Source organism: Cyclopterus lumpus, chromosome 7 (assembly GCF_009769545.1).
Source record: "Cyclopterus lumpus isolate fCycLum1 chromosome 7, fCycLum1.pri, whole genome shotgun sequence".
Lineage (NCBI taxonomy): Eukaryota > Metazoa > Chordata > Actinopteri > Perciformes > Cyclopteridae > Cyclopterus > Cyclopterus lumpus.
The window spans coordinates 18,367,275-18,381,550 of NC_046972.1; the positions used below are offsets into that span (position 1 = coordinate 18,367,275).

Consider the following 14,276-nt stretch of genomic DNA (forward strand, 5'->3'; position numbering starts at 1 on the left):
GCCATATCGCCTCTACTGGTTTTCTATCAGCGAGCACAGATTTATTTATGTTTATTAAAAGATGACCATATATTTCTCATGTTTATTGAGAGTTTTCATAATTCAATTAACCATATTCTGGTTGTAGTTTGGAAAGTTCAATTCAATTCAGTTTATTTTGTATAGCCCAATATCACAAATTACAAATGTGCCTCAGAGGGCTTTACAATCTGTACACATACAACATCCCTGTCCCAGGACCTCACATCGAATCAGGAAAAACTCTAGTTGTAACCAGCGTTACAGTAAAACCTCATTCACAACTGTAAACCAGTTAAGTTGGCAAAACTCATCTTACTTGTTTTGTAAAAAATAGTATATGGGCTGTGACCAAAGATACAGACATAAACAATATATTTATTCCATTTATTTTTGAACTTCTATTATTAATAAATTAGCACTTAAAAAGACGAAATGTGCTGGAAGAGAAGACAGCAACAGGTACGTCGGGTTGCTCACAGCTGCACTTTTGAAGAAAAAAAAATAAGGTCCATAAGTGATTCAGGAGTCAACCTCTGGCCACTGCTCTATCAGGATGGTTGTGTCGTTCTCTCTCGTGGAGGTCGGATCCAGGCAGGAAACTCCCAGAGCTATCAGACACAACCACGCCTGCAGCACAGACAGAGAGATTAAAAGTGTATCAGTCGATTGATCAGACAAAGATCAAATATTCAGGATTAGCAAGCAACGCGTATTTATATGGCACCCTTGACAGACACTAGTCCCAAAGTGTTTCACAATCAAGGAAATAAACTAACATAGTGAAATTAAATCAAATAAATAAAACACCTAATAAACTATGAAAGGGGAAACAGAGAAAAAGCTAGATAAAACATAAAATGCATCATGCTACAATGACTCCCTCAACAGGTGGGTTTTTAGCTGTTTCTTTTCCACTGAGCCCAAAGACATAAAGAATATTGGGATACTATTACAGTTTATAGCTTAGGGCTGCCGACTGGAAAGCACAATCAACCTCACACTTAAAATGTATCTGACGTACATGTAAAAAACGCTGGGTAAAGGACCTCAGAGCTCAGGTTGTTGTGTGGGAGTGCAGAAGGTCTGTGATATTCTTGGCTCTGTAGGTGAGCGCCAACATTTTAAAATGAATTCTAAAATTAACAAGAAACCAGTGCACAGTGGTTAAATTAGGTGTAATGGTGGACCATCTGTTGGATCGTGCTGAGAGCCTGGAGGCAGTATTTGAAGTTTTTTTTAAAAATGGTGTAGGCAGGTAAAAAAGTGAATTATAGTAGTCCAGCTGTGATGAGATAAAAGCATTTATTGGCATCTCCATTTAATTTAACACACCCACGTGCGGCTCTGTTTCTTAGGTGAAAGAAACATGAATCTGCGTCTTAATGAGGGTATAAAATCACACCAATACTATGCAGACTAGACCCTGAAGATAATGATAGGGCAACAAGGTTCTGCATGATACCCGAGTGAAGAGATTTATTTGCATTTAACTGCAGAAAATGTATTTGCCATCCAGATCCTAATTGTATTCAAACAGTTGTTCAGTGGAGAACGTGTATGAAGCACATTAGGTTTAAATGCAAACATAAGATAAGATTGTATAAGATGGTCCAATGGTGAACTATGTTGTGTGATGTAACAATATTATATTTTTCTTTATAATTATATATATTTTTAAATAATTACTATTACTGCTGGGAAGCACTGAAAACAATGTGGTATTCGCTATTTACGATGATTGTTTTTATTATTTGCTAATTATATTCTCCATTAATCGTTTAATCTATAAAATGCCAGAAAATAGTGAAACGTTGACTTTTGTCCAATCAAAGACTAAGAAAACAAGCAAATAATGACATTTGAGAGGCTGGAAGTAGTACATTATTGGCATTGTTGCTTTAAAATTGATTGATTATCAAGACAGCTGTTTTTTTCATCTATATGGCTATTATTTATCCCAGTGATCATGATAATAAGGATATGAAAAGGTGTTTATACTTCCTTAACATTATCATATTTTTCATTAAACTTTCAACTATCTTTGAATCACCTGACATGAGAAAGGTTGTTGGATTTTCCCAGTTAATTAGAATAATAGCAGGCAGGTAAAAGCAGCAACAATATTGTAAATACCAATAGACCAGACAGCATTTTCTGGTTTTGTGACTATGCTCTGGAACCTATTCGGACTACATAGCTGGAGTTTAAGTCGCTGCAACCAGTTTTAGGTAACAACCGAGATCCACTTCCCTAATGTTACCTACCAAATATCCCACAAATGTCAGGTATGCTATGCAGACGAATGCTGCCAGCACATACAGCCACACACTGTTGAGTTCGGTCACGAAGACCACGACGAAGTACATGTTGATGCCACACACGATCAAGATCACAAGTCCCCCTCCGATCTTAAACACTCTGCAGGTAAAAATAGAAGGAGTGTGTTTAAAGAGACGATCATCATTTGTCTTGGTGTCTTCATGATGTAGATTTACTTACAATCCGTTGGCAAACTCATGCATGAGAGATGGCAGACTGGTAAAAGTGAGGATGGGAATGAGGGCAAATGGCAACTGTGGGAGAAGAATGAATATGTGCTGTATTATTAAAATGTAGTTCATGCAATTTCTTGAGAAGACCGAAATAAACAGGTATTTCAAAGAACAGTTAAAACAGATATTTCTTCTCATTGAGAGGGATTGGATTCCCCTGAACCCAAAAAGTGAGGCGCATTGCTTTGTTAAAGTACAGTTCAAAAGCCTTTATTATAGTGGCTCTGTGAAAACAAGAACAAAAAATGCATTAGACTGTGGAGCAAGTTATTTAAAACTCAGTCCTCGAGACTAAAATATCTATAATCATATTATTGCCCTCCTTTTTGATTGAATGAATGAGAATGTGCTATGAGAGCAAAAGGTGAACTAAAAGGTGATATGCGGGAAAGATAAAGCAGGTGAAGGTGGAGAGCTGTGGATGAAGCTGCCAGTAAACTAGCGTTCACCTTGGCCTGACCTGCACGCTCTGCAGCACGTTGAGGAAGTCATTCATGCCCGTCAGGTGCTGCACGTCCTGGAAGATGGCCACCAGCAGGGTGGGAGTGATGGCTATGGAGCGGGTCAAAAACACCCGAGCGAAACGCGACCATCGCAGGTTCAAGAAACCCTGAGGACAGGAAAACCCATTGTTCTGTGACATTTACAAGACAACTGCACTTGTTTGTGACAGCAAAGCAAACAGTGTGCATAGCATTACCTTCGCTTACATTATTAAAGTCTGATTCCACACAGACATTTTCATGGAAAGCTACCAAAACTAGACCACAACTAAAGCAAAGTTGCTTTTTTTCCTCCACTGTTTGTGTTACGTGTGTGTTCTTGTGCACGGCTGATTCCTCCCTCCTCCACTAACCTCCATGACAAACTGGCCGGAGTACGTTCCAGTCATGGTGGAGCTCTGACCAGCTGCAAGGATCCCCACGGCCCAGATGTAGAGCGCTGCCGGGCCAAAGAAACAGCCGAGCACCACTCCCTGAAAACAGACAAGCGAACAGACAAGTTGGTCAACTCAAGTAAGAGTAACAAATACTCTATTACAAGGAAAAGGGTCAGCATTAAAAACTCTTAAGGAACAATACAAACATTATTCATTTGTTGATTATATTTTGTGTTGTCAATCAGATTCTGCAAAGCAGCTCAAGTTGTGAGATAAATGTAGTGGAGTAAAACGTACAATATTTGCCTCTGAAATGTACCGTTTCTTTAAACTTTACTTCAGAACAGCACATTTCACCGCTGCCTAAACTGGAGACTACAAGTCAGATTATCGCCGTCTCTGAGGCTTCAATTTTAAGCGTTCTTTTATAAATCTACCTTGATATAGCTCAATCAACAAAATCTTACCTCAAGTTATTTTACTGAGCTGAACTTACCCCTCTGTAGAGGTTCACCTCTAGAGTTGCATTGTTCAAAGGGAATATACTTGAATGAGGACTTCCTGTTTGATTGCAGACGCTGTACTGGAATAAAAATAAAAACACACACACACACACACACACACACACACACACACACACACACACACACACACACACAAGTCTTTAGCAAAGAAAAGAAACACACACCTTCCAAAGGAGGTCATAAAATGTCTCTCTTTTTAGATGACAAGAGTGGGTGCAGAGATACTCACCACCTCTTGGTTTGTGCGTCCATAGAAAGCCTCGGCAAAAACAGCCACCACAAACACGTTGATGAGGAAAGAGATAAACAGCGCGATGGTCGCCTCAATGAAGAAATATTTGTTGGCCTCTCTCACTTCTTTCCTGTTCGACCGATCCACTTCTCGAGACTAAAAGACATTTGGACACTCATGATGTTTTGCTGATACAAGTTTCATGAAGCTGATTTTAAAAAAAAAGGGGCGGGGGGAGAATGCCTTCGATATCCAGCAGTTGATCGCACCTTGACGAGAGCAGAGTGGAGGTAAATGTTGTGAGGCATGATGACGGCTCCCACAATGCCCACGGCCTGACTCAGCTGCACGGGCCCGCAGCCCTCGCAGTACGGCATGAACATCCCCTTCAGCAGCTCGCCTTGGTCTGGACTCACCGTCACATACTGCCACAGAGAGAGCAGTGCATGTGTAGATGTTAACGATAAGCCAATAATACTCAGTCCACATTTGGAGACACATTGTGACCAGAAAGTTGCTTATTGTGAAAAAGCCCGTTTTGAACAGTAATAAACTGTTTCATAAAGCCATCTATAAACCTCTAGTGACTTATGAAGCCTTTTCGTGTCTTATACACACACACCAACATGTGGAACGATTTATTACCTAGAGTTGTTATTTTCGGTGTCAAATTTAGGGGATCATTGAAGTATATTAGCCACATTGTGGAAGAGCAAATATGATCTTTATAACGTCTGTCATAATGCGTCTCATTGGATACTGGTGACCGACCCAGGATTGTTAAGATGTCATATTAATCTGGCTCACAGAAAAGCATTGTGTGGGTGGAGGAGAAATGTCTCGGAAAACATGTTCTACTCGGACCTGCCTGTAGACATGTGAATGTGTGTACCTCATATCCAAAGGTGATGGCCATGACGCTGATGAGCACACCGAAAAAGGCTTCCAGCTTCCTGAGGCCTGCAGAGACAGAAATCAGGATGTTTTATTGATTGTTGTTGTGGCGACATATTTCCCTGCAAGAGTACGAACACAACTTACCATACTTGTCTAAGAAGAGGAAAACAAACGTGTCGATTATTGTGATGAGGACGCCAGCCCACAAGGGGATTCTATGGGGGACACACACACACACACACACACACACACACACACACGCACACAAATATTAAAGACATTTTGAAACACTCACCAAATGGTCACTCTGTCAGTAGTGGAATGTGACAAAGTACATTTACTCAAGTACTGTCAAGTTTTGAGGTACTTGTACTTTACGTTTCATGCCACTTTAAACTTCTACTATACTACATTTCAGAGGAAAATTTGTAGTTTTTTGTTCTAGTAAATTACACAATTATACTTTCATACTTTAAATGTAACATTTCCAATGCAGGACTTTTACTTGTAACAGAGTATTTTAACAGTGTGGTATTAGTACTTGTACTTAAGTGAAGGGTCTGAATACCTAAGCAACCACGGCCCAGCGACCAACACATGTTCACATTACCTGCCGGAGGAAAGAAGGTTGAAAGCGATGGCGCAGCCGATGACCTCCTGCATGTCTGAGCCGATGATCGCCAGCTCCACCATCAACCACAGGATGATACGAGGCACCTGCACGGACGAAACAGGTGTGATTATTTAGAAAGTTTCACCAATATTCCAGATGAAAAATGTACACGAACATCTGGGCTTCAAAATATAATCAATCAAGCTTTATTAGGTTACAGTTTGTTTGTTTGTTTGTTTGTCACATGATCCAAGAAAGGTTCGGGTGAGTGACTGGAAACACTTGAATTGTGTCTGAATCTGAATATCTGAAGCTAAATAATGAAAATTGTACCATTTTAAATACTTTTATGGAAATAAAGACGGGAAATCAAACCACATCAATTCAGATGGTTTTCAAAGTAGAATAGTTCAGTGCAAGACATTTGGCGGCATTGCATGGGTCTCGTTCTAACGCTCACAGCTTTAAAACTTTCAAATAGTTTATGTACATGAACACTGACTGGACCGGCTGGGCAATCAGAAAGACAAACATCTGAATTCTTCAGCTGTGACTAGGGTCCTTTAATAAACACAGGAACAGTCTCACTACAGTTGGACAGATGCACACATAAGAAATTGTTCCTTTGATGCAGCTCCCTGAAGTCTTTTATTGCAGCCTCATAAAATGTGTCCAGCAGAGATACAGTAGTTAAGCTCCAGAGAACAAAAGGGCTGGTCACATGTTTTTTTTAGCCATGTGGTTAACAGTTCCACTTCAGGAAGCAGAGGCATTTTTACACAATCATTTATAAGTCACTTTGGATTTAACTGTACATTTAAACACATTTTCTCACCGTTTTGAAAACTATTTTAGGCTCACATTTGGGTTTAGTGAATATTTTTGCTTAAGTAATCGATTACAGCTGCTGTAGCAACTGAGTTACATGACACAAGTGCTTTGTCTGCTAAGCCTCTCAGTTGGATCATTTCTGCGTTGCTGTTGATTATTGAAGCTTTCCATTCATGAAGACAGTGACGTCTGAGTTTACTGATGTCTCACCGTGCGGTATTGGCGGTTGCAGACTTCGGCCAGGTGCATCCCGGTGACGACGCCGAGCCGAGCCGCCAGCCGCTGCAGCAACAGCCCGATGATGGTGGCGGCCAGCAGCACCCAGAGGAGCTGACAAGAGGAGAACGGAGTCAGGCATCATCTGTTCATTGGCCGTCTATATGAGCTCAAACAAGGGTCAATACGATTCTGAGTTCGTGAGACGATGTCCGCAAATATAACAATAGTGAATACTTTAAACAAAATCCACCTCCTGCGAAAAAAACTTTTTTTTCTATAAATAAAAAAAATGGTATTCACACATTTACTATGAAAATGATATCAATAGACCTCATTCATGACAGACATTTTGACTTGTCATAACAGGTGAGACACCCGGTAACGATGCCATGACAACGAACCAGCACTCACAAAAATAATATGCAGTCATATCATCTCCACCAGGTGATTTGTGTGATTTGTGTTTGCGTACGTCCATGCATTCATCCATGCAACCTCTCGCGGTTGTGCTGGGGGCAGAGACACATGGGCATGACTATTTGCTCACTTTAGGCATTTTAAACAGTGTTTGGCTAACAGCTAATAGAACGACTAGTACTGACCCCCCCCCCCCCCCCCCCCCCCCCCCACCCCCCGACCCCACCCCACCCCACACACACACTTTTGTTCTAGCTTTTGTTCAAGCTTGTACAACCTGTTTAATACGACGAATTCGAAACCACTTGTTTCCATTCATCAGTGCTTGTTTTGGAGTTTTCACAATACAGCAGTGGTCGTTGCATTCGGCTGCAGCAAACTATTATGGCTGCACGCTCAACCTCTCGCGGTTGCGGTAACTCACACTCTTTTTCAGGACACCTTTTATTGGCATTGACTGCCTGCTGACTCCTCCCTCACCTGGGGCAGCGGCCACCAGCACTTAGAGACACAGTGGTACCACTATTTGCTCACTTTAGGCGTACGAGTAGCACACACACACACGAGTAGACACCTTGCTGACTTTACTTTTGTTCTCGGCAAGCTTGTACAACTGGTTTAATACGACGACTTCGAAACCACTTGTTTCCATTCATCGGTGCTTGTTTTCGAGTTTTAACGTAGTTCTACGTGTTACAGCCCATTAGTGTCTAGCTGGGGGGTTAGCCAATTGTGGGTTGCATTCACAATACAGCAGTGGTCGTTGCAGACAGTTTCCAATAGTATCAATCACAATTGTGCATTAATCATTAGTCCTCTGGCTTAAACCAGAAAACTGCATGTGAATTTGAATCTGTACCCAGGTGTTTATAAAAAAATGTTTAGGAGTGTAAATATGCAGATTTCTCCTCTTTGTTTCAACCCCCACTAAAACCAACTAAAACTGTGTTTTTTTCTCACTCAAAAACAGAGCGTTGCCACAGCGTCTTTCAGTGTGTACGGGAAAAAGAGAGCTTTCACCAAACAATCGTGCAAGTTTCTGCGTAACGCAATCTTTTTTTGCCAGGTCATGAAAGTACTCCCTTCTCGGCATTTCAGCCTTCGTTCTCGGATCTGCCCGTCTGCCTCTTGCCTACTTTGTCTGAACTTCCTACCAAGTAAATGATTTCTTTCAACTGGGAAGGGAAGTTTAACTTTCACCCATGTGTGACTAGTATAGAAGACCAGATATTGTCTGGGGCAGTTTTCTTGTCTTAAACACTAAAGTGACACTGTTTTTCAGAATAAATTCATCCCAACAACATTGGGATATTAAGTACTTTAAAAACACAAATAAGTGACAGTCCGGCTGAAGGCTAAGGGCTCGGTCACACTCTGTAGATATTCACTCCACCTCTCATTCACTTTATTTAAAGCTCCTGCGACTTACGACTTCAGGAATGTGTTTCCAATTTTTGCAGGTCAAAGTTCCCCTTCGGTAAACTTTGACCTGCAGTACTGTGAGAATCTAATGTCATGCCAATTTTGGATAAAATGTAAGTGACCTGTCCTTCAGGAAGTATTATAGTTAGTATAGTTTACATGACTGAATGTTGACAGAATACAAAAGATAAGATAAGATAAGATAAACCTTTATTAGTCCCGCGGTGGGGAAACTTACAGGATTACAGCAGCAAAAGTGTTTACGGACGCAGCTAGTCGGAGTGTTTGCTCAGAAGTCGTATACGTTTTCAACTTGTTGAATTACATTCTTATCCTGGCAATAAAGTTATTTCCAGCAGCTTGGAATTGTAACCCGTCCCACATTATTTACATTTTATCCTGTTAAAAAGGCATGCCGACAAAATGCAAAATGCAAACCAATCTTACCCAGTCAGTTCTGAATTCAGTCAGTTACTGTAAGAACATTATGTAGATCTATTATATAGATCGTTATTTAAGTTACTTTAGTAGTTAATGGTGTTTTTTGGTAACTTGATTCTACATATATGTGGGATTATATGTTTACATGCAGACAAACTGCACATTTTTGTCAGTTCAGGTGACCCACTGTGCAAAGACTGAAATACTCCAGGTTTTGTCAAATAAAATGTAAGTTTTTTTTATTAATTTGAAGCGTACCAAATATATTTTGTCTCTATTTAAATAATAATAATAGGTGAGTAGCTTTAATTAAACACCCGAGGACAGAAATGTGAGGACACACATAACAGTGGAGCACAGTTCACTGTTATACACACATTATGTAATCCACATCAAGGCATTCGTGATCAACCAGAAATAAAGTGAACACAACAGCCAGCGTCAGTTCTTGTGGTCCAAGCATAACTTTAGTTACCTTGAAGCCAGCTTTAGCACCAGACTGCAGGTCAGACTCGATGTTACCAGGGTCCAGGTAGGCTATGCTCATCAGAAACCCCGGCCCAGTGAAGGCCCACAGCTTACGGAAACTAAACACCCTCTGCAGGGAAACATAAATACAAGCTGTAACAAAAACAAACAGCGGTCTATACTGGAAATTGGCATAACTTTTAATACAGGCTTTCTTATTTGTCACTTTTCATGGACTGATGGATTACCTCGCTGTCCTCCTCAGGAACAGGGAGCCTCTGTTCAAAATAAGTACTCGAAAGAGGCTCATTATTCTGTTCTTGGAGGAAGATGGAGGGGGCGGACACTCTGTGAGTGTGTGTGGTTTGGATCACTACTTTCTCTCCCTCCATGTCAGCAGCTGAAATTTGACAGAAAAAAACATGGTAAAAAAACAACTAATCACCAGGAGGATCCAAGTTAAAGTGTTTTGTCATGTACATTAAAAAGTTTCAATGTTTTACATTCAAATGCAAGGAAATGCATCTGCTCTGGCTCTCTCGCCCCATAAACAGTATAAGTGATACTGTTAATAAGAAACAACAAGAACAAGAAATTCTACAATAATAGACAAATAAACAACAACAAAAACCAAAACAACAATAATAATAACTGAGGGTTTTCAAAGTGCTTGTGCGTGATTCACATCACACACAGATCATACACTGCAGAAAACACACAGTGAATGACTCCAGCACATTTACACATGTGATGACAACAACAACATTGTAAAGAGGCCGTTTCTGGTCATTAGCTCGTTTATTAAAATTAATTCTCATGTGTGGCCACTGTGATTGTAACTTTCATGGCAAACCATCAGTTAGTTATTGAGAGATATTTCCGTCTGGACTAAAGTGATGAAGTGATCTTACTCTGTGAGTGAAGGCAGCCAGATGAAGATAATTGGATGAACAGAGATATAAAGAGTTTGTTCTGGTTTAAGGGAGAAGGAATGATGCTTCGGTGTCAGGGGATCCACCTTCTCCTGACACACAACAAAAGTGTGGACGAAACAAACAAACATCCTCACCTTGTCCTCCAGTTTGTTGTGGCTCCTGATCTGTGGGAACACTGTGAGGCAGAGAGGAGATGTGGATGTTCTCAGGAGGGAGGTCGCTCACTGGAAGCAAACAGGTTATTATACTGAGATGTAAACGATGTTGGTGATCACAGTGCACACAAAACAAAATACTTCACTCACAGAGAACCATGAGAGAAAAAAGTGCAAAGTTAATCATTATTGTTAGTCGCAGGCCTTCTTTGTAATAATAATTTCAGTGATCCTGCACTTATCAGACAAATGTTTCATCTCTGCAGTGCAGTGATGGAAAGTAACTACAGAAGTACATGTACTCAAGTATGTACAACTTGGAGGCATATATTGTAGTATTTAGTCCAACACATGTATTTCAGAGCTTTTGTTACTTTACAGATTTAGAATATTAATACAAAATACTATTAAATTCTGATGCAATATTATAGATTATAAAATACCCGCCAATTTAAAGTAATTAAAATGAGCCCCAGCTTTACCCGCTGCAACATTCAAGTGATTTGCATATTAATAAATCAATAATTGTAATCCATTGACACAATATATGATTCTGAAATGAACTATTCTGCATAAGGACTACTTCTATTTTTGGTACTCTGTATTGACATTTTATCAAATCTGTGGCCACTTTATTATGTATAAAAAACAAACAATACAACATTTCTGACGTAAATTCTATAAAAATGTCTCTGCATACATTTATTATTATTGTCATCACTATGCGTGTCATTGCCTGCTGTGTCATACTTGTTAATGCTACACTCCGATACATACACTTACCGTTACTGTATATGCACACACACAAAGTTATATTTATATTACGGTCTATACTGTATAATATATTTGATATATGGTGTTTATACACTTCACTCAAACTGTATCATACTTCATCTGTTTATTCTGTTATCTTACTCTTGCATGAAGAAGCATTTACATATTATGCCGTTCAGTTTAACAACCTCAAAAAATAAACATATTTAAACCTCTCTGATTCTGACAATCAAAACCGCACATTTTTAATTTGGAAGGTAGAATTTATGACTGAGCGGTTTAATGGGATTGCATTAGATTTGTGTACCAAACAGAGTGGCTTCTGTCTGTAGACTCAACGATTATTCAAGAAAAGTATAAACTTGATATGGTCTTAAAATTAATCTTTGGGACAGAGACCCTGTTTTACAGAATTTAAAAAGACGTAATACTGGCAAGATGAGGACCCATTCTAGTTGTTATTCTACTGTTATGATGCACACATTTAATATGGAGTGAAACTAAGGCTTCGGTGCTCTGTTGATAAACCAGCATCTCTTTGAGAAAACAGTAATATGTTCTTGTGAGAACTTTATGGGTGATGTGATGTTATAAACCAATGAATGATGAGATTAATCGGAACTGCTGTCACACTATAAATCATGTGTTAAATGTTTTAAGATATCAAGGGTCATGTACATGTGGAAGTCATCTCAGGCAACATTTGATGAGAAGAATATAAACTGTGGTTGAAAACTATTAGCATTACAATGCAAGTCATGCAGTAAAGATCTGAGCAAAAGAAGGAGCATTTCGTTATTGTTATTATTGTTTGTTACGGGTTGTAAGAGCTAGTTTTACCTGTTTTATACACAGAAGGGTAGTTTAACGTTAGTCCACTGGGTCTCAACCCCGGAATCAAATCAGTTAGTGTGTACAAAAAAAATTGTATTCATCAAAAACAAATACTATTATTTGCTTTTTTATAAAACATTGGTTGACTTTACCTTTTGGGACTAATAACAAACATTTATATTCAACGTCTCATATTGTATTTTGTCGTAACATTTTAATTTTGATAATTACTCAATTGTTGGGTAAAAACTACGCAGCAAGAGCTTCCTCTGAAATGTAAAATACAAGTACTCAAATGTGTATGCACAGTACACGAGTACATTCCACCACTGCTGGCTTTAATTCCAACACGAGACGTTAATCCAATGGACTCACCTGACCGCGGAAAGGAAAACATATTCTTCTTCCTCTGTGACATTACGTCTTTTTAAAATTCTGTAATACTTTCCAAAACATCAAACGAACCACGTAGCTACATTCCGCTTATGTGATTCATTCTCCTCCTCGCTTCCTTGTGTGTAACTTCCACTGAGGAGTTTACGGAGAGCAGCAGCATCCGGCAGGTAGGAAACATATGTTGGACATCGTCCTTCCGAGTAAAGGGGTGACGCACGGGACAGGTGACTCACGGGACAGGTGAGGAAGAAATGGGGAAACCGTCAGAGGACAATGTGCATTAGTTCAATAAGTTTCGAACACGTGACACGGTTAATACAGTGAAGCAGTCTGACCTGAACCCGGATCAGGAGGAAGGGTTCTGGATTCCAAAATAAAACACACATGAGATTTGACAGGTGTGTGTACACATGCATAGCACCTTGAACACATGTTTTATTTTAGTTGAGTGATATATTATTTGTTTAGTTTGTGCCTCATTCATTGATGCATTTTATTTTTGTATAGCCCAAAATCATTTCAAAATCAATGTTGCAGGGAATTTAGCAATGGTTGTTTCCGGCTTTTCAAAATAAACCCAAACCAATCGATGATTTAAAAAACAACAACTGTCAGTTGTGGCCCTATTTTGGATTTAACGAGGTCACGTTTCAGTTTATCTATTTCGTTGGTTGGCCTTTAAGTCATCAACTTGAAATGTTTAATTATTTACCCTGGATCAGCCTACATTATACCCAGCATATCATTTAAATCCCCTAAATGCATGACCTCAATGGTACAGTAGTTACAACAATGCTCCTAGTAAAGGCCAATATACAGCTAGCTATATTTGCTTTAATGCAATTTATATAATAATAAAAACGAAAGGATTTTTTTGAAGGAAATGTTATGAACGTTCCTGCTGCAGGTATTTATAACGCCCTCTAGCAGCAGTGTGTTTTGTTGTTCATGTCCTGCAGAGAAAAGAAATGGTTTCATATTGAAGGAGCGTGTGACTGGAGCAGGAGCAGCCACTAGGTGGAGACAAATACCAACTGATATGTTTTTATACTAAGTTTCAGATAAACATTAATGTCAAGGTTTGAAATAAACAACACATAATCTGTTTTGACAATGACTTTTCTTCTAGCTCCACCACGAGGCTGATATCTGTGCTGTTGAGTGAAATGTCTCGAGCATGTTGCCACGCTTATATTACAATTGAGCTTAAAGCCATGTTGTCCTGTTGTCCTTTACAGCCCATGTTTTACAGTATCATTGTGTTGTATGCCTTGGGTAAAAGAAAAATACTCAAAAGTTCTTGCTGGTACTTAATTAGTCACAGTGAAAGAAAGCAAGAACCTTATTAACCAAATGAAAAAGGTGGTACATTTGAGTTATTACTGGGTATCTATGGGTTACTGGGAAGCTTGAGAAAAATGGTGTTACCAACACTGATACCTATAAAATAATGACGCTATAAAATGTTTCATCGTAACAATATTTCTCCAATACGACGACATTGCTGTCATTTTAGGAACATAACACATTGATGTGTTTGTCAATAACCAGTGCATCTGAGTTTTCTTACATTACTGTACCCTTTTTATCCTAACTATAAAAATACTATATTACTGTAGAGATTCTGCAGAATGTCAGTGTTGTTTTATTCCCAAACGTTCCCGG

At 39.3% G+C, this 14,276-nt stretch overlaps 1 protein-coding gene across 2 annotated transcripts; it reads right to left on the minus strand.

The window, feature by feature from the left end:
• Positions 1-123: 123 nt before the first annotated feature.
• On the minus strand, positions 124-12,941 carry LOC117733915 (natural resistance-associated macrophage protein 2-like). Of its 2 annotated transcripts, XM_034537850.1 has the most exons (16): positions 12,591-12,941; positions 10,587-10,676; positions 9,766-9,917; positions 9,525-9,647; positions 6,761-6,880; positions 5,717-5,823; positions 5,251-5,321; positions 5,102-5,169; positions 4,479-4,634; positions 4,207-4,365; positions 3,950-4,036; positions 3,430-3,549; positions 3,034-3,183; positions 2,521-2,594; positions 2,286-2,439; positions 124-648 (listed from the first exon to the last, which is right to left on the minus strand). In XM_034537850.1, the coding sequence occupies exons 1-16, from the start codon at positions 12,631-12,633 to the stop codon at positions 541-543; spliced, it is 1,782 nt and encodes a 593-aa protein (XP_034393741.1). In that variant the 5' UTR covers positions 12,634-12,941; the 3' UTR covers positions 124-540. The 2 variants fall into 2 exon arrangements, with proteins under 2 accessions (XP_034393741.1, XP_034393742.1); XM_034537851.1 differs by lacking the exon at positions 124-648 and having other exon boundaries at positions 2,323-2,439; positions 3,023-3,183.
• Between the last annotated feature and the right edge of the window lie 1,335 nt (positions 12,942-14,276).